Source organism: Fusarium oxysporum, chromosome VI, assembly GCF_013085055.1.
Source record: "Fusarium oxysporum Fo47 chromosome VI, complete sequence".
NCBI classification, from domain to species: domain Eukaryota; kingdom Fungi; phylum Ascomycota; class Sordariomycetes; order Hypocreales; family Nectriaceae; genus Fusarium; species Fusarium oxysporum.
Genome location: NC_072845.1, coordinates 2,242,407 through 2,261,515, shown reverse-complemented (window position 1 = coordinate 2,261,515; position 19,109 = coordinate 2,242,407). Strand labels below are relative to the sequence as shown.

The window sequence follows — 19,109 nt, the reverse complement described above, 5'->3', positions numbered from 1 at the left end:
TTTTGGAAAATCTAACAAACAGATACCCTGCAGTCCTCTTAGGAGTAAAAAGAACATTGCAAGTTATTGAAATCCTGTCGTATTACTAAGTGTTCATTCTACTATTCCTAGTCCTTCTAGCTTTCAACAGGGAGTAAGTCTTCATCCACGTTCACGAGTGAGTTAAAAGGTTTACGAATTTGGTCTCGTAAAGAGTGAATCTTTTGAGTAATATAAGAGCATTCCACCGGATTCGAATCTTTTTCATGATGCCTTGACAACGACACAGGAATCAGATTCTTGCCGGAATCCAGCCATCCACAAATCTCGAAAGCGACAAATGAGAAACTCCAATTGAAAGCATGTGGTGAAGCGCAAGACCAAGTTTCAGAGCTTCAGAGTTGCACACCTTGGAAAAGAGAACCGTTATTGGTTCAACGTCAATCTGCAATTCACGGAGGGTGTTTCTGGATGGCGGGGTAGGTTCTCCATCGATACAACGGTGACAGAAAAGAGGGAATACGTTTGTGATTTTTATAAGAAGATATCATCCCAAAATGCTATGATAACAGTACAAGATGTGGTGCATAATAGCAATATTGGTAAGATATAACACTCTGAGAAACGGGATTATCTTCTAATTGAGAATGGATGCTTAGAATTTATAAGAATCAAATACCAGACTTTCAATATTACCGGGCCTCTTTTGACGCCCTGTCTCCCCTAGCTGGTAACCAGGGTTGCGATTGGGGCACGTTTTTGGGGCACCATGCTGAATGCACTTGCTGACGCGCACAATTGGCTGGCCCCTCGGTATCGAATCTCAAGGTCATTAATGACATCGCCTCTTCACCATCCCGATCTGACAAATCCCATCCCTTTCGTCTTCTGATTAAAGAAAAGTGTTCCTGCATCTGTTACACTACAGACACTTGTCAACAAAGATTTCCCCTCCATCCGAAACCCAAAACGACCAGCGCCCCTTTACGCTCTCCCTAATAGTCGATCGAACACGCGCTGGGTGGCAACCTATACCGATCACAAGCAACCGTCGCAATCTTTGCGCCAGCAACCTCAACTTCTGCGCAACTTCACCTGGGCTTGTCGCTATCTCAAGCTCTCCTGCGCTTCAAATTGCACCTTTAAACAGGCCGTGACCCAACGAGCGTCACAGCGAGGTGCCTTTCGCGCCCAGGAGAGTTCTTTCGCCCCCTGCCCATGAGTCACTTATTGTGGAAATCCTACTGGGAAAACGATGTCGACCGGTTTCGGCGTCTGCTGGCCCCAACCAGCTACAATGCCCAGTCGCTATCGAAGAGCCCTGCGATAGGAGGAACTGGTGCACTCTTCGGTGTCAGCCCTGGTCTTCCAGGGACTTCTCCACGACCAGCGAATAAGCAACGACGAGTTTCCGGCCATCCGCAGACACCCGGAAAATCGAAGGACGGCAATACACATCTTGGACGAACAGAAGTCAACAGCCGCGACCATGCTGGATTGACAGTTCTACTTCGTGCTGCCTCATCGACCGACCCGAACGCCCACGAGTTTGTCCGGGCTCTTATCGAACACCCTGCCATAGATCTCTACGTCCAAGATCCCGAGAGTGGCTGGAATGCCCTCCATCGATCCTTATACGCTGGAAATGTTTCGATTGCGCGACTGTTGTTGGAAAAGGAACGAGTGGACTTGACGAGCCATAATCTCAATGCCGTTAATAAAGTCGGACTCCTGATCAAGACGAAAGACCATGAGGGAAACAGTCCTTTTGACGTCTACAACTCAACGATCGCCGCAAGATCTCTGAAGAGCATGGAAAATGGGAGCAATTCCGATAGTGACGCTGATAGCGTTGATAGCGGAGGTGATGGTTTACATCAGTAGGTGGCTCGGGAAACAGACAGGACTTGGCTGATTCTTGCTACAGTATGGTAAAGACGTCGCATGGATTGCGAAGCTCGATTGATGGTGATGAACTCTTTGTTTTTGGCAGCAACAAGAACGTTTCTCTTGGAGTTGGCGATGAGGACGATCGCCAGTATCCTGATCGTATCCATCTGTCCAGGCCCGAACTTCTCGTGCATCGATTATACCACTCACACTTGGACGAGCAGGATGAGGAAGCCCCTTCTTCGTTGAAACTGGATGAGATTCCGACCCTGGTTCGAAACCGGCCGCTCGTTATTCAAGACGTCTCTATGTCCAAACTGCATAGTGCTGTCCTGACAACCGACCCGGTCTCAAATCTGTATGTTTGTGGTGTTGGTCGTGGAGGCCGACTTGGATTGGGAGACGAAAACACACAATTCAGATTCGTACCTGTTGAAGGCCCATTCATTGACAAAAAGATTCACCAGGTGGCACTTGGGCAGAATCATACCATGGCCGTCGTCGATAATGGAGAACTTTGGACCTGGGGCCTGAATTCTGCCTCACAGCTAGGATATGCTCTGCCTCCACCGATGAAGGCAGATGAAGAACCTATGAGCCTTACTCCTCGCCAGGTCTTTGGATCTCTCAAGAAAGAAGTTGTCCTAGGGGTTGCTGCGTCCGCAAACCATTCTGTTGCCCATACAGGAAACTCACTATTTACTTGGGGTCGTAATGTCGGACAACTGGCTCTAATGGACGCCGATTCGAGATCACTTGATATTCAACATACCCCCAGAAAAGTGGCTGCTTCTCTTCTCGCCGCCCCGATCGAGATGGTATCAGCGATTGACAAAGCCACTATTTGTCTGCTTTCCAACCATACTGTCTGGGTCTTCAGTCACTATGGTTATAATCTGGTCAAGTTTCCATTCCCCGATGTCTTCGCGAACAACATCTCTATGACACGATATGAATCAGGCGGTCGAAGGGAGATTGACCATATCACTGCGGGTGGCGAGACAATAGCTGCTGTGACTGCCCGCGGTGATCTCTTCACATTTCATTTGAATGATAAGGGGGATCTAAGTCAGTCTGCCGCATCAACTACGAATCCAGTCAAGATTAAGAATGCCCTTACACAGCCACAATGCGTCTGGGACTCTCGCAAAGACGGAGTCGCATCTGTCGGAGTTGGGGAACATGGCTCGGTCATCATCTGCACAGAATCAGGGGCTGTATGGAATCGTGTAAAGCGTACAAAGGGCAAACTAACTGGATTTTCTGGATCAAGCGGCACGAAGCGCAAAGACTTCAAATTCCAGCGAGTACCATACATCACCAACTGTGTTGCCGTCAGAAGCTCCATTTTTGGCGCTTTTGCGGCTATCAGAAAGGATAGCAAAGTTATGGCGGAAGAGATTGAGATTGGAGAGCAATCTCTTCGCGACGATATTGGTTCTCTACTCTGTCTCAGTGATTTTGAGGCCCCACAACATCACTCTGAAGCAAAAGGCACTCGGAAAACATGGGAAGCTGCCATTGTTAGAGAGAAACGAGACCCTGTTACCTACGAAATTCTACGGTCAGCCGATATCGAAACAGACTTGGGGCGCTGGCTGGAAATCAACTCTTTCCAATACGATGACATGAACATGGCAATCTGTTCCTCCTCTTTGCCTGATATAAAAATCCCCGTCCACAGTTGGGTTCTTGCTGGCAGAAGCCCGGTCTTACGGCATGCACTATCAGAGTTACGCGAACGAGGATCAGCATTCAGCACGGACTCTTTCGGCCTCGAGGTTGTGGATGACAAGGCCTTGTTGACGTTGTTTGAAGTCGACACTTACACTGTTCTGAATGTTGTTGTCCATGCCTACCAGGACAGATTCGTTCCAGTGTGGAAGTACACGCGCGAAGCACCTCCACTTGCGTTCCGTTTCCGGCAAGTTAGGACAGAGCTGATGAAGGTCGCAACAAATCTTGCCCTTCCAAAACTGGAGGCGGCAGTCCGCCTACAGACCGGCGTGGAAGAGTCCCTAGACGGCGATTTGAGACAAGCAATCCTTGATCCTTCTTTCTTCGACGACGGCGATATCATCATTGAGTTGGATGGAGAGGACATCATGGCGCATAGCCAACTATTGTGTCAAAGGTGCCCTTTCTTCGAGGCTTTGTTCAACGGGCGGTCTCAAGGCCAGTGGCTCGCCGGACGCCGCGATGGCATGGACTCTGCGGAAAAGATCAGGGTGGACCTCAGTCACATTGACCCTGAAACATTCCAATACGTCATGTCCTTTATCTATGCAGATATCGGACGGGAGCTCTTTGATACTGTCTCGGTGTCTAATTTGGATGAGCTGTCAGAGCTTGTACTTGATGTGATGAGTGCTGCAAATGAGCTGATGCTTGATAGATTGTCCCAAGTCTGTCAAGGTCTCATTGGCAAGTTTGTGACAACAAGGAACATATCGAACTTGCTCAACGAGATAAGTCCTTGCTCCATTACAGAGTTCAAAGATACTGGTCTTGAATACATCTGCCTTCAACTGGAATCCATGCTCGAGAACCACCTTCTTGACGACTTGGATGAAGAGCTCTTGCTGGAGCTTGATGAAGTGGTCCGAGACAATCAACTTGCCCGGCTCCCATTTGTACGGAGCGGAAGAGCAGAGCTACTACTCCATGACAGTCATCCCGAGTTGGCTGCTGATATCGACGAGGAGCGTCAGGCCAGGATCAAAGAGATGGCCTACAAGGCATCTCAGCGGGATGACGAGAAGAAACTGTCATCATCATTTAAGGCTCGAATGGGAAGTCTAGATGAAGGCAGTCCGCTCCAAACTCCAGATACAACTCGACGCAAGTCCAGAGGTGGGCGGAATGAGCCTTTCAGTCCCAGTCTTCGGCCCAAGCAGTCGCAAGCAGATATGATCTTTGATATGGAGGATGAAGATGGGTCTTTATCTGCTAAACCACGATCGCCCATGAATGAAGCTGTAAATATTCGTTCGCCTCCGGAGATAGACGACATGCCGCAGCTTCCCAAAGCATGGCGGGAATCAAAGGGTAAGGAGCTTGCAGGCTCGGCCCTCAGCCCAGTTCCTCTCGCATTTTCCATGTCCCCCGAGTCTCAACCATCCGAACTGGGCAGTTTGAAGACACCGGGCGGTGCAATGTCAAAACCCGGCGCTCCATGGTCAGCGTCAAAATTAGCCACTTCGAAGTTGGATCTAAAAGATATCATGTCTGAGGCGTCTACGTCTGCTTTAACTGCCGGGCTCCAAGCGCAGAGAAAGCAAGATGCTGCAGCAAACAAACCACAGACCAAGATATCTCAAAAAGAACGGAAGAGGCAGCTTCAGGCATTGGCAGCAGCAGAAGCAGCAGCGAAGGACGAGTCGACGAACCATGTACCTTGGGAGAGTGTTCCAGAAGGGGGGCGACCAGCGCCTTGGAAGGCAGCAAGTCCGGCACCCAAGACGTCGCTGAAAGAGGCCATGTCTGCGGAATCCAACATGCCAAGGGGGGTATCTGCTAACGCAAAACCTCTGGTCGCTTCAGAAACGAGAGCAAAGACGGCGACACGGCGTACTGCGTCACCCGACACAAGGTTCCCGGGTCAGGGTCGAACCAACAGCTCCCCCGCAATTGTTGCAGGACCCTCGACAGAGCAGCAGCCTAAGAAGCCGTTGGTACCACACTCCAAGTCGTACATTACACCGGCACCAAAAGCGGAGCCTACGCTCGGATTCAGTATGGCTGATATTATTGGCCAGCAGAAGCGCGAGCAAGAGGCCGTCAAGGAAGCGGTTGCGAAGCGTTCACTACAAGAGATTCAGCAAGAGCAAGCGTTCCAAGAGTGGTGGGACCAAGAGAGCAGAAGGACACAAGAGGAAGAGGCCAGGCGAAAGCAGAAAGAAGGCCGAGAAAAGGACAACAAGGGAACTAAAAGGGGTGGTCGGCGAGGACGAGGTGGTAAAGCCAAAGGCACCGGTGAAGCGGCTACAAACAGCGGGCAAAGCGGCGCAAACGGAAGTAGAGGCGGAGGCACTGCCGGCTCAAGCAACACAAACACTCGGGGATCGGGAGGCGGACGAGGTGGAGGTGGAGTCGGGGGTGGCCGTGGCAGGGGAGGAAAGGGACGTGGCAATAAGCCCTAGACTGCATGATGAATATGGCAGTGGAAGTGTTGACCTTGAGGAGCATAGGACTCAAAGGGACATTGGGCACACGGTATACGGTGTAGAGTGCATGATCGGTGGACTTGTTTCGTTGTACTTATTGACTTGATCTTGGCTGTAATTGCTAAGAATAACGTATATATGACCCTCTCCAGCTTGAATAGAAGAATTGTAGACGTATTTGATAAACCGTGAAACATGTTACTTTGATGATGTGATTCAGCAGGGTACATTGCGATAACCTTGAGAAGTAACTCAACCGACCTAAGCAAGTCGATCAATTGGGACTTTATTCTCTCTCCTTTTACTGTATTACATGAAGAGTTTAGCTCAGTATGTGAGTGTAACACATAATATGCTATGTAACTCCATCAAGGCGAGTCTCTAATTCGCCAAGAGTGACTCTCAAGGTTGCCGTGAGAGTGCCATGGTCGTCCCTCCACAATGAGAGAGAACAGTCTTTATCGAGGGCGGACATGTGGAGATCGTCTGATGAAAGGCGTGAAACGTTCCGGATCTACAAAGCTAGACTGCATAGAGAAGGCTACAGATACATACCAGAGGCAGAAGCATTACGATAACGGAGAGTAGCATTGCGGCCAAGCAGGCAACGCCTCTCAGCTTGAAGATAAGCTGAAGGGCTTATCTCGTTCGTGGAAAAGAGTCGGGGAGAGGAGGGGAATGTCATGAGTCAACATCCCATCTATGACTGGTGCTTAGATGTGACAACCACCATGAGCCAACCAGAAGAGACGAACGGGGTAATGAAGGATGTTCTGCCTAGTTTATAGCAGAAGTTCTTTAATAATAGTGAAATAGGGTCAATGCATTGCATATGTCCTTGAAGGCCCTTGAATTGCGTGATGCTGTGCTGTAAGACTTATTGAAACTCTGGGGTTGGAGTAGCCAGGCCGGGCAAATGAATGGAGGTGGGTTTCCATCGAGGATGGATCATGGAGGCGCTTAAAGCCCCCGGGATTATCGAAAGCATCCACTGAAATGCACTGACCGAGATCCCCTGTTGGGTACGATCCGAGCCCCCCCCTTCGGTGGAGGGCTGTTTGAGGTGCCGGTGTTTTGAGGTCCATGCATGCATTATTGATATGAATATGGATGGATCGTTATCTTGTAGTCTACGGCAGGTCACAAGACATGAGCGAGATAGATTAGAAAACTCGCTCATATAATTTGGACATGGACAAGTTGCGGTAAATCCAACATTTATTATTCTCATCTTGTGTTGATCAACTAATAGCTGACTCGACTCAGGCGCAAGACGTGCCCATGAGCCCTGTGACTGTGACGTGAGGCTCTAGCCGATGACGACAACCCATTATTATCCAATCCACTCCCTGTCGCCCATCCCATCACGAGGTCGTTGGTGGTGACCTCTTCCGTCTCTGTCTCTATCTGTTTACTGTACCTTTTCCCTCTCATCCCGTCGCCGTTGGAATGTCATTCCGGCTCTGACAAAACACAATCAAACTTGCTTCTATTTCAGAGTTGGGCCTGCTGCAGCAACCCGCGACCTATCGTCTTGTTTTATCTCTATTTGCGGACACAAACAAGTACCTTGCCTTGCACAAGCAAACCGCGGTACCTGTACCATCTCTGGGCTCTTGTTAGTGCGACTGGATTGGCCTATACTGTACAGTGTTAGACCCTCTTCTCTCACACCTCACTTCAGACCTATTACAACGACAACGACCCTGGACTGGGAGTTGCGTTTGGCTGCCTGCATCTGCGTCTGCATCTCACCGACCGACGGCAAGGAGATACCTGGGCTTGGACCTGGACCTGGACCTGAGCTTTCTGCCTTTTGCTTTTCTTTCTTCTTTTTTACACTTTTGCCTGCACTTTTACCTCCACACTCCCCCGACCCAAGCACCGCCGACTACCGATCCATCAACTCCTCCGTTCTCCGTTCACCCTTATCGACTTGAACTGCCTCGAACGACATGAACTATGGATGAGCAGGTCTCGTGGCCGATCAAGATCCCTATACGTTCGTGATCAATTCATTCATCAACCAACGATTACGACCGTACCCTCTTCTTTGCGCACACGACACGATACGATATACGATAACCGATAACGATGCATCAACAACCCCGTGGCCCAGCCCGGGTGTCATCCCCAGGTGCAACGCACCATCCAACCATTCCATCTCGATCCAACAGCACCAGAGAAGCTGCATTGGGATCCCGACCTCGAGCTGGCTCTAATGCTGCTGGTAGAGACACACCCAGCTCGCCAACTATTGGAGATATGCCGACACCAGCGCCTCCAGCCGACTCGATCAAGAAGCTCGATCAAATAGTACAGGTATGAATGGCCGGGATTCAAGAATACATTGGCCAAGGTCCGTTGCTAACAATTTCTCTCCCCTGCAGAACTTCTATGCAAAGGCAGCCGTACTCGTCCTCGACTCACGCATCAAATCCAAGCCTGCGCGCGGGGCCAACGGTGGGCGGAAACCCAACAAATGGGTAGGTTTGCAGCCTGTTTGCACACTCAGTCGCTAATATTGGTGTAGTTCCAAATAGAGACGGATGAGATTGATGACTTTCGAGATGAGCTCAAGATCTGGAAGACTTGCGGTAGCTTCGATAACCCCCCTCCTCCAATGGTCATCGAGGTCTATCTAGATACCTCTCGATTAAAAGACAGTCAGAGTCTAGTCATCGTTGATGAGGCTGGCAAGAGATGGGATGTGATGGAACAGCTGAACTCATCCGGTTCCTCTACCGATAGCTCGTCTGGCGCATCCCGGAGAAACAACGAGGTTATCATTGAGAGGTGGCGAGTCGAGCTCAAGTACTCAGGCGTAATACCCACGGACTTTGGCCCGATCCTACCCACCATCTACAAGAAGGCCATTGTTTTCTTCCGGTCTCTTTTCATCACGACTCGCCTTCTTCCAGCATGGAAGTTTGCCAGCCAAGGTCCCGCCAAGAACTCACACCCGGCGCTTATTCCACGATGCCGAATACGTTTATCTCAGTCTGATCGCTCACGTAATGATCAGCTGCGTCTTCCCATTGACGGCAGACCAGACCCCGTGACGGAGTACATGTTTGGCGATTTAGAGGTGCCCGTTGGACGACTAAGCACTACTGTCACCTATCGCAATGATTGCAATTTCCGCGTGGATGACTCTGAGGCTCTACTGAGTTCTCGTTTCATGGGAGTGGACGAGAACTTTTTCCGACCTTCCATTCCACCGCTGAATGACCAGTCAAGAGCGCAGATGACGGAGGCAGGGTCACTGCGTGACAACCGCTCGCGTCCAAACTTGAGTGATATGCAGCAGGCATATGGAAGTCTTTCAACGTTTCACACTAATGTCCCAATGGGGACCAGCCCAATCTCGGCTTTGAGATCGGTGCGACCACCAGGCTCCGACACAAGCTCACCCCCAGAGTCTCTGCCAGCACAGAATAGTGTGGGTGGTCCAAGCTCTTTGCCAGTACGTCAAAGTGCAGCACGACCTCCTTTGCGAACGACCGAGGGCTCAAGCCGGCGTCCTTCAGTATCTTTTCAGCCTTTCAAGGCGGGCTCGCTCTCGGGCTCGCCTGTCCCAAGGCAGATTGATCCTGAGCCGGCTTCTCCTCAAACGTCGACTCGTCCAGGTATTCCTTCCCTTAAGCAAGCAGGAAACCGAACATCTCTTACTGCTGGTATGCCAGCTTCTCTGCGGGGTGGTCCTCCTCCTTCGGCATCTACAGACCCTGCTGTTGCCAGCTCCCCGCGACCAGCATCGACTAGTCGCTATAGTAGCAGTTTCACACATCGCCGTGGTCGTCTATCTTTTGGAGGAGCCAGCAGGGCTGGTGATGACGAGCAGGGCAGCAGTGGCAGGCAGAGTTTGGCCTCATCGGTGGCACAGCCAGGATCTGACCTCCTGGATGAGGTCGCAGGAACCAGCTCAGACTCGCTCCAGAACGACCATAAACACCTCTCAGACTTTATCAGCGCACTGGACAGTAAAAAGACCTTGAAAAGCTTTGGTCCCTCAAAGAAAGGTGAATCAGCAACAAACAAGACTGTGGCGCAACTATCGCGCTTTCATCAAATGAGGGACTCTAATAACGCGCTCACGGATTCGATGACATCGTCTGTACAAATGCAGAGGTCATCGAGCTCATCCAGTCGACAATTGACGAGTGTGCCTGGGATGACTGCACCAGCTTCTGTGTCTGCTTCGTCGTCTCCTGGGAAGCCACTCTCACCTCATACACCCCACACGCCAGCAATTCCGTCAAGGTTGAGCGAGAACTCGATTATTGATTACACTGGCCAAGGACGAATTACTTCACGTCAGGGGCGAGCATCTGATAATAACCCTGCACCAGGGACGATCAGAGAGAATACGGTTACACAAGATGGAACGACAGCCATCGACATTCCATTGTCACCTCGGCTAGCAACGTATGAGCGAAGGGCGAGCTCTGTTGCACTCCACAATCGGTCGATGGCGGATGAAGATGAGCCTGACTCCGCCTTTGCGCACCGATCTATCAGCTTAGGTGCTGATGATAGAGAACCACCTACTCTAAGCATCTTGCTGGGTAGGCAGATGCAGCTTGAGGGAGGGTCAACTCAAAGGGGATCGGATGAACTCAAACCAGCTGCTGAAATCGAGACTTCTGACACGCCAGGGATGATGCAGCGCGGTCTGTCAGAAGAGAACCCTCCTGAGGGACTGATACCGACAGCAGCGTCTAGCTCACCTTTTGGTAGAAGGCGGTATATGGGTATGGCTTCACATAAGCAGACACCGCCGCAATCATCGCGTGGAAGCTTTACCGGATCTATCACCAGACAGGTCCGGGGTGACGATGACTCGATTAACGAGGAGCCTCTGGTCTTTGACCTGTCAGAAATGGATCCGCAGGGTCGGCGAAGCATCGAAGAAGCCCGCAGCGGCGCCCATGGGGCTACAAATGCTACATCAGATAAGGGAGGATATGAAAGCCGTGGTGCTTCAAGACGGGGTTGGTGAGAATGACATATCGGAATATGCATTTTTGGACACATATTACATGCAAGATCTATCTAACGGCAAAGTGAGAGCAACGACACCCCAGCTTCATTAGAGCCACGAGTTATGTTTCAAAGGCAGTGGAGTTGCAGGCAGGATGGCGCATTGGATGCGTGATACAGTAGATTGCCAAGTTATTTATGTATGGATGGATGGAAGCGGCGTATATGGACTTGTATACACTATTCATAGGTTGATACGATTCAAAGCAGCGTTGACTGTAGCGTTAGCAAGCGGCATCCTTCTTATAAGGCGAGCCACAGAATATTTACATTATGTATGGGATATACGTGCCAAGGGGTGTTTTCTCTTGATGTGAAGCTTGGGACTCTGTCCGATAATACCCAATCCGAGGACCACGCCACGTAAGGACGTCACCAAAGGGATAAGGGACGCGCAACTCGTCACGAAGTTGAAGACGAGTAATTAAAGGCTCCGCAGTGAAAGTAATTCTTCCGTAAAAACGGATAGAAACAGCATATTTCGTATTAGTTTTTACCAGTGAATGCCTAAATAGCATGCTTCAGCCCAGTAGATGAATAGCAGATCTTAATAGAATCTCGCCAATGTCAGAGAGTCAGATGATAGTAAAAATGGAATCAAACCTGTTCGACAAGAAGTTGGCTGTGCACTTCTGAATGTGGTTGCTAGCGAAGGACGTCGTTGTGGCGCACGCGTGGCCTTCAAGCCACATGGGCCAGGGAGCTTGTCCTCTGGGTCGGGGTAGGTAGCTCAGCCCCGCTACCTCCCTCGCCGCTCGTTCGTCATCAGAGCGAGCGAAAGGTAAAAGCGAAGCTGGAAGCCTGTTCTGCTAAACACTCGCTACCTACAAACTCTCTTCACGGGCCTACCTTACTTTATTAACGAGTTCGTTTTGTTTTTCGCACTCGACCCATTCACTATATTCTCGCCCTGAAGACAACGCCAGACGCCTACGACGCTTTACTTACCCTTTGAGAGTAATCGAGCAAACCAGAAGTGACGTGCCTGTGTGGAGCGCGACCGCCGACGACGTAACCCAGGGTCTTGGTACGGGACCTTCGTCTTGCATCTCGCATCATTATCACCAGCCTTCTTCCACCACCAAACAGCAACATCGTCGCTTTCGTCGAGACTATTCTTCTATATATACGGTGGATATTCGCATTAGATACCCAAGGCTCTCAGCCGACGAATTCATCCCGCGCCTCTCTCGCGTTGACTACATCCCCGCCAATAACTGATACCCAAAGTCAAATCACCAACCACCATGTTCCGAGCCTCAGCAGCAGGCCCTTATGATGAGGTCGTCAGTATGTAGCGCCCTCCGCTTTGATGGCTTCGGGCAAGAGAATCTCAATAACTTTCTCTCGTCTCGATATGTGCTTTCTTGCGACTAACACCGGTATAGCCAAGGCCACCGACGAGAACCTCACGTCTGAGGATTGGGGCGCCATTATCGAGGTCTGCGACAAAGTAGGCAACGACCAAAATGGCCCCAAGGAGGCTGTTCAGAGCATCATTAGGCGTCTTGCGCATCGCAACGCCAATGTCCAGCTTTACACTCTTGAGGTATGTTGAATACCACGCCGTCATGTGAAGCCTTGTTTTACTGACTCAATCAGCTTGCGCATGCACTAGCCCAAAACTGTGGGAAGAACATGCACCGCGAACTTTCCAGCCGTGCCTTTACAGATGCCCTCCTCCGTCTTACCAACGACCGTAATACCCACACACAAGTCAAGTCTAAAATTATCGAGCACATGAAGAGCTGGTCCGAGATGTTCAGCAGCGATCCCGAGTTGGGCATTATGAGCGATGCCTACAACCGTGCCACACGAAGCAATCCGAACATCCAGCCCCCAAGTGCTCCTCAAAAGCAGGGCCTCACCGAGCTCGATCGCCAGAAGGAAGAGGATGAATTGCAGATGGCTCTCAAATTGAGTCTGCAGGAGGAGGAGCGCAAGAAGACTGCTGCAAGCAGCCCAGGCGCACAAGCCGGTCCTAGTGGCCAGACAGAGAGCCCTGCTCCTTCTGCGCCAGCTGGAACTACAGCGGCCACGGTGAGCCGGGTACGTGCGCTCTTCGACTTTGCTCCTTCTGAGCCCGGAGAGCTGGAATTCAAGAAGGGTGATGTGATTGCTGTTCTCGAGAGTGTATACAAGGACTGGTGGCGAGGCTCTCTCAGGGGCAAGACTGGCATCTTCCCGCTCAACTATGTCGAAAAGCTCACCGATCCCACACCGGATGAATTACAACGCGAGGCTCAGATGGAAGCCGAGGTGTTCGCCGAGATCAAGAACGTTGAGAAGCTCCTCACGTTATTGAGCACTTCCAACACAGCGCCCCGAGAGGAAGATAACGAGGAGATTTCCGTAAGCACCCAGTATGATGCAGAATATTTTCGGTATGCTAACAGGTTCTGCAGAAGCTTTACCACCAGACTCTTGCGATTCGACCCAAGCTTATCAAGCTGATCGAGAAGTACTCTCAGAAGAAGGGCAAGCATTGGAGGCCCCCAGGATTGGATATGATACTAACATCCCTCAGATGACTTTACACAGCTGAACGAAAAGTTCATCAAGGCTAGACGGGACTACGAGGCTCTGTTGGAGTCTTCCATGGCCCACCCTCCTCAGCACAACTACCAGCAATACGCAATGCGACCGGGTCCCGGTCAGGGCTATCCTCAAGCTGGCGGATATCCTCCCCAGGGAGCAGCTCCTCAGGACCCCTCAAGATATTATACTCCTGGCCCACAAGGTATGATGGTCCTTTGGCCTTGCAATGGAAGAACCTCTTTTTGACCTTTTACAGAACAACCTCCTTATCAAGCATCGTCTCCTCCCCCTAACTTCCAGAACCAACCTCAAGGTCAACCGGCACCTTTCTATGTAGCAGGAGCTGAGGTGCCCGCTGGTTCGCAGCCCTACCCTCCCCGGAACGAGTCTCCTTCCAATGGTAAACAGCCAGCCCCTATCAATACCTCGACACCGGGCCCGAACTTCAACCCTTACAACCAATCTCAGAGCAACAACCCTTACACGCAAGCGCCTACGGGAGGACGGCCTGGTAGCACATACGGAGCCCAAGAGTTGGCTACATCTGTTTACGATTCCCCTATAGCAACCAACAACCCACACCAACCGACTTCGGCTGCCACATTTTCAAGCTCGGTGTATTCTCCTGAAGAGCCCAACGAGAACGCCAGCGCACCACCCCCTGGTCCTTATGCAACGCATCAGCAGCAGCCTCAACAATACCAGAGCTACAACCCTTCCCAAGTCCCTCCCATGCCCACAGGGTCAGCTCCCCCTCCTCCTCAGAGTGTCATGACACCTCCCCCTCTGAACCCTGGAAATGCCGGCGGATATGACGCTCGTCATGGTCTGCCCAGTCAAGGTGGTGCTGGTGGTCAGGCTCAATACAAGCCTTATGTGCCACCCGGCGATGGTCCTTCGGCTCCTGCACCAGACAGTTACTATCAAAGCGGTGGAGTTTACTAAGGATTTGATGATTTGGAGGATAGTCGACTGTTGCTATAGCTTCAATACATTCCTGACGCGTGCATCACGCGGGGACTTTTTGTTTTAGTGGTCAAGTTTTTTTGCTTGGGTTGATCATTCCTGGGCTCCTGTTGATTTGGTCCTTGAAGCTTCTGATCTTTATATTTATTATTTGCCATGTCTATTCGATACGAGTTGCCTTATAGTCGCTAGTTGGAATAGTTTGCGTATTGCAACGTTATAGATGATAGGCTGGACTAGGGGGGGGTTTATGTTGAGAATTAAAGACCAGGTCAAAGCAAGCTTCGGGTTGAATGTCTCCCACTCTGTAGTTCATGATATTAATTCTATGCTTTTTTATGTTCTATTCAAATATTTTGGATCGGATGATATATCCATATTCGATAATAGTCTCCCTCTCGCGAACCAGTAACGGCCTCGTTTCGTTTCACAACCTGAAACCTCGACCGTCTCGCCCCTGTAACACCCTATTTTTTGCCGCCTCCCGTCTCCATTTTCTCTCTGTCTCCCTTTTCCCCTCCTCTTTTGTTCTTCCCCTAAACATATTAAAAAATATATATTAATTCTTTGCCCTACGCATTTCTTTCTCTTCTACCCTGTCTAGTTAATTATTTTTTTTGTCGTTTCAGCTGGTTCTGTAACTTCAAGTGTCACTCTCTTCTGGCCGCTCAATATCACGCCACTATACACATATTCATATCCATCATCGGCATCATCAACATGAAGACCACAGTCTTTGTCACGCTTCTCTCAGCGGCTGCTTCGCTCGTCAGCGCCGGCATTGTCGTCACGCCTGTGTTCTTTAACCAGATCGTTGAGAAGCTCTCTGGCGATTGTCCTTTTGGCGTAGTTACTCCTCAAGGTTGCGCGTGAGTTCGGTCCTTCGATGGGTTGAGTAGTTGGAGTCATACTTACTGATATTTCGATAGTCCTCAGCGCGGTTAGAGACTGAGCTCTCTAGCCCGTGGTTGATTCGATTATAGTGATTTGGTTTGGCGTTTTCAGACAGTTCTAAGAACTCTTCTATTTGGATGTGTTAAAGGCTTGAGCAGATAAGAATTTCATAATATTTAAGCGTGTCCTTCAACCTCCAAAGCGTCTCCATCCTGCACAAGTAGGACTAAAGCTCGTTGAATTCGAACTTGAACTGAACATGTCACTTACTAGGTTTACATATTCTTTTCTGCTGGCATGTCTAAACCCTCAATGCTATGTTAAGAGTTTGCTTACTCAACGTCTTGATCAATTTTACAGAGTTAGTCTCCGACTGTCCGCTAATCGATGTTACTCTATCGATTCATATCAGTACCGTCCCATAAAGAATTGTCAAGCTCTAGTTACCCATTACCACGTATCATTTCCCGTCCTCATACACAGTTCGTAACATCGCAGCCATCTGAAGAAAATTGCTAGAAAGTCTACACATGCGATGCCACTTTAGCCTCATCTGGATGACATTCATTCATGGCCTGAACCGCGACCTCGTTGGCTTCGGTAGAGGATTTACGGAAGCTCTTATCCTGGAGACGTTTTGCAACATTGTACGTCAAGAACTTTTTGGCATCGGGAACCAAGCAAGCGGCGACAAGCATGATACATGAGAACGGTACAGTGGCGTAGAAGACATAATGTAGTGAGTTGGTGTAGGCTTTGGCAACGGCATCTCCGACTGATTCAATGATGGCCTTGTTGATACCGGGTACATCTGAGTAATCGCCTTTGTTGATAGCCTCAAAGAGTGAAGGTAGGGATTTGGTTGGCAGACCAAGTTTAGTTGCAGCTGGTGACACGTACTCGGGCATCTTCCTGGTCAACTCGTTGCTGAGAATAGAGACATACAAAGCCTGAGCAATGGCACCACCGAGGGCACGAATCGATCCAAGAATGCCAGATGCTAGGCCGATATCTTGGGGTTCCCAGAGCAGAGTTACACAGGTGACTGCAACATTCTCAATGTACCCAACGGCAGTGCATGCAATCAACCCGAATGCGATTGTATTTGCCCACCGGTCAGGAGATAGGGAACACATCGACGTGATGAAAGTCATAACAAGAGCAGCAGCGCATATGCACTGGATCTTGAGGCGAGGAACATAGGCAATAGCGAGACCTGACATAGCTTGGCCCAGAACAACTCCACCACCAATCACGCAGCTCTGCCAGCCAACTTTGATGGAATCTGTGGTGTACAGTGCGCTGATAATTGTAGGCCAGAGAACTGTTAAGGAGTAGTAAACCATGGAGGCAACAGTCGCACACGTGACTACCGCGACGAACCCAGTGTTCTTAAAAACACTGGACGGAATCAGGGGTTTTACAGAACAGAAGTAAGCCTCTTCCTACAGTATTAGCGGACTCTGAAGAGAAATTTGAGATCAAGAAACCATACCATATACAAAGAAGCCGGCAAGGGTCATTATACCAGTGACTAATGTGCACAATACCTCAGCACTCTTCCAAGGATATGTCGTACCGCCCCAAGAAAGGCCAACGAGGAAGAGAACGCATCCAATGGTGAAAAGAGACATGCCAATCCAATCAAGCTCTTTGGTTTGCTGTATTCTCGTCTTCCCGACGTGGAGTTGAGAAAAGGTTGGTGGGTGGTAGAGGAACTGATATAGAGCCAGAGTGATTACACTCAGAATGATGCCCAGATAGTAACTCCAGCGCCAGCCTTCATGTATGTTCTCGATCATCGTTCGGGCTACGACTGGGCCAAAGACTCCAAATGGGATCGACGTCAAGAAGACAAAACCCATGATGGGACCTCGATGCTTGTTAGGAACAAGTTCACCTAAGACAATGCCAAAGGAGAGCTGCCCAGCAGCTGCAAGACCATTGCACCCATTCGAAGCGATGAGCATACCTAAGCTCTTTGCGGTGCCACCAATAATGCAACCGATGAGGCCCAGTAGAGTAGTGCTCATGACCATCCACTTTCGGCCATATAGATCGGACAGACGGCCAATGATAAGAAAGCCAATAGAAGATCCCATAGTCCATATTGTCGCTACCCATGCAATTTGAGCGGAAGGACCAATGTCGGCATTTATCAAAGCGCTGTGGCATCCACGTTAGTAATCTCGACAGAACGTACGCAGTTCTTACGGTACCATAGAAAAGGATCGGCTGATACAGGGGCAAATGCAAGATGAAGACACATACAGAGTATTTGAGGGGAGCACCCATCCTAGGTATGCGCAAGTACTTGCTAGACACTGCGCCTATGGAACAAAATCAGTACCCTTCTCAGTCTCGGTCTGGATATCAGACTTACAGCAAGAGTACCAATGAACTGAGGACTCCGATAGTAGCCATTAGGCATTCGGTCGAGCTCATCGCCGAAGGCATTCTTGTCAACATACTCGACAGTACCATCAGCCATGATGATCTCCTCAGCGTTGACAGTCGGCTGGGGGCTGCCTGAGCCATCCCCACTATCTTCAGGGCCGAATGTCTCGAATTCCCTCTCCTTTCCTATATAGCCATCGACGCCAATATGGCTGAGATTCGACATGGTGTTTATTTTTGAAATCCTTGACAGTCAAGTTCCTCTGAAATGTCTCAACTCAGGTCTAGTCTATACTCTGCGGTGTTGAGGATACGAGAAAGTCCCAGCATAATCTGAGGAGTCACGTCAGGAAGTGCAATCACTCGGAGATTCGAGATGGCTCATCATCAACCGCTGGAATATCTCCGAGTTATGGCGATCGAGTTGTATCTCGCACTTACGCGTGACCGGTGGTAGAGGTAGTCGATGTTTTCTCTTGTGAGTACAACATTGCCAGCACATGAGTTGAAGGCAGAACCCAAACCCATAAATGATCGGCAGATCCCTACGAGTGATCCCAGGCTAGGGCCCTTATCCATGATCTTGTGCTTCCATGAGTCGTGTCGGGCGTCAGACAGAGTGGTCTAGGCTAGGGATGGACCGTAGCCCTAGGCGAGACGAGGTAAGGCTTCGAGTTTATTTCGCTGAGGCCGTTGGATGAGCCAGGCCTGCTTGGGCGGGGAGAGCGGATATACTTTCTTCTAGAACAGGGTTCTTTTTGTCAGGACAAGGTCTGGCGGACCTTGTATTTGATGGTTGGTTGCTTGGAATGTGGTCAGCCGAGACGAAACTCAACTGCTTTCAGGCCTTAGACTGGTCTGTGGCGATCCCGTAAAGCCTCTGTTGACAAAAGCAGTAAACAGTGTTGAATTTCTGTCTCATGTATCAAGACCTGATGCCAATGCCTGTGGATCTGGGATGCTTGATGTTGGCTGGAGGGAGAGCAAGCGAATGTCTCATATGAATTCAACACAAGGTCAGTCAGCGGTTCAAGTGCTACCTCATTGCAGTATTGAAATTCAGGTTCACCATGGGCAAATAGCGGGAGAAGGTGTGTCTTACTCATACTTTTGACAAGGCAGTTGCGTTGCAGAACTCAAGGATAAAGTATCACTGGCAAGTTGGACCTTGAGTTATACTCCTCCCAACCTTAACCTCTGAAGTTACTAGAAGAAAGAAACTCTAGTGATTTTGAA

The 19,109-nt window shown here is 49.9% G+C and overlaps 5 protein-coding genes across 5 annotated transcripts; 4 read left to right on the top strand and 1 right to left on the bottom strand.

Moving 5' to 3' along the window:
* The first annotated feature begins 819 nt into the window (after nt 1-819).
* FOBCDRAFT_226058 (uncharacterized protein) lies at nt 820-6,221 on the top strand. Its single transcript, XM_031186473.3, has 2 exons — nt 820-1,859; nt 1,907-6,221. Exons 1-2 carry the CDS (start codon nt 1,198-1,200, stop codon nt 6,009-6,011), a joined length of 4,767 nt encoding a protein of 1,588 aa, XP_031037608.2. The 5' UTR covers nt 820-1,197; the 3' UTR covers nt 6,012-6,221.
* Nucleotides 6,222-7,729: 1,508 nt separating this feature from the next.
* Nucleotides 7,730-11,365, top strand: FOBCDRAFT_41820 (autophagy-related protein 13-domain-containing protein). The gene is made up of 3 exons (XM_031186474.3): nt 7,730-8,357; nt 8,426-8,521; nt 8,569-11,365. The coding sequence occupies exons 1-3, from the start codon at nt 8,130-8,132 to the stop codon at nt 11,035-11,037; spliced, it is 2,793 nt and encodes a 930-aa protein (XP_031037609.2). The 5' UTR covers nt 7,730-8,129; the 3' UTR covers nt 11,038-11,365.
* Nucleotides 11,366-11,852: 487 nt separating this feature from the next.
* On the top strand, nt 11,853-14,899 carry FOBCDRAFT_226053 (uncharacterized protein). Its single transcript, XM_059609703.1, has 6 exons — nt 11,853-12,368; nt 12,467-12,627; nt 12,681-13,430; nt 13,484-13,556; nt 13,606-13,818; nt 13,873-14,899. Exons 1-6 carry the CDS (start codon nt 12,326-12,328, stop codon nt 14,559-14,561), a joined length of 1,929 nt encoding a protein of 642 aa, XP_059465144.1. The 5' UTR covers nt 11,853-12,325; the 3' UTR covers nt 14,562-14,899.
* Nucleotides 14,900-15,063: 164 nt separating this feature from the next.
* On the top strand, nt 15,064-15,728 carry FOBCDRAFT_226052 (uncharacterized protein). The gene is made up of 2 exons (XM_031186478.3): nt 15,064-15,451; nt 15,512-15,728. The coding sequence occupies exons 1-2, from the start codon at nt 15,303-15,305 to the stop codon at nt 15,525-15,527; spliced, it is 165 nt and encodes a 54-aa protein (XP_031037613.1). The 5' UTR covers nt 15,064-15,302; the 3' UTR covers nt 15,528-15,728.
* On the bottom strand, nt 15,729-18,546 carry FOBCDRAFT_320679 (fungal trichothecene efflux pump). The gene is made up of 4 exons (XM_059612050.1): nt 17,860-18,546; nt 17,748-17,806; nt 16,972-17,642; nt 15,729-16,917 (listed from the first exon to the last, which is right to left on the bottom strand). Exons 1-4 carry the CDS (start codon nt 18,097-18,099, stop codon nt 16,001-16,003), a joined length of 1,887 nt encoding a protein of 628 aa, XP_059465143.1. The 5' UTR covers nt 18,100-18,546; the 3' UTR covers nt 15,729-16,000.
* Between the last annotated feature and the right edge of the window lie 563 nt (nt 18,547-19,109).

What these genes read in the sequence shown, in the direction of transcription:
- FOBCDRAFT_226058 (XM_031186473.3), top strand. Translation starts at nt 1,198, where the DNA reads ATGAGTCACTTATTGTGGAAATCCTACTGGGAAAACGATGTCGACCGG. An exon ending in GGAGGTGATGGTTTACATCA is followed by an intron (nt 1,860 to 1,906) that starts GTAGGTGGCTCG and finishes TTCTTGCTACAG; the next exon opens with TATGGTAAAGACGTCGCATG.
- FOBCDRAFT_41820 (XM_031186474.3), top strand. Translation starts at nt 8,130, where the DNA reads ATGCATCAACAACCCCGTGGCCCAGCCCGGGTGTCATCCCCAGGTGCA. An exon ending in AGCTCGATCAAATAGTACAG is followed by an intron (nt 8,358 to 8,425) that starts GTATGAATGGCC and finishes TCTCCCCTGCAG; the next exon opens with AACTTCTATGCAAAGGCAGC. An exon ending in GGCGGAAACCCAACAAATGG is followed by an intron (nt 8,522 to 8,568) that starts GTAGGTTTGCAG and finishes ATATTGGTGTAG; the next exon opens with TTCCAAATAGAGACGGATGA.
- FOBCDRAFT_226053 (XM_059609703.1), top strand. Translation starts at nt 12,326, where the DNA reads ATGTTCCGAGCCTCAGCAGCAGGCCCTTATGATGAGGTCGTCA. An exon ending in TCCAGCTTTACACTCTTGAG is followed by an intron (nt 12,628 to 12,680) that starts GTATGTTGAATA and finishes TGACTCAATCAG; the next exon opens with CTTGCGCATGCACTAGCCCA. An exon ending in TTATACTCCTGGCCCACAAG is followed by an intron (nt 13,819 to 13,872) that starts GTATGATGGTCC and finishes GACCTTTTACAG; the next exon opens with AACAACCTCCTTATCAAGCA.
- FOBCDRAFT_226052 (XM_031186478.3), top strand. Translation starts at nt 15,303, where the DNA reads ATGAAGACCACAGTCTTTGTCACGCTTCTCTCAGCGGCTGCTTCGCTC.
- FOBCDRAFT_320679 (XM_059612050.1), bottom strand. Translation starts at nt 18,099, where the DNA reads ATGTCGAATCTCAGCCATATTGGCGTCGATGGCTATATAGGAAAGGAG. An exon ending in GTGCTCCCCTCAAATACTCT is followed by an intron (nt 17,643 to 17,747) that starts GTATGTGTCTTC and finishes TGGATGCCACAG; the next exon opens with CGCTTTGATAAATGCCGACA. An exon ending in TGCCGGCTTCTTTGTATATG is followed by an intron (nt 16,918 to 16,971) that starts GTATGGTTTCTT and finishes TACTGTAGGAAG; the next exon opens with AGGCTTACTTCTGTTCTGTA.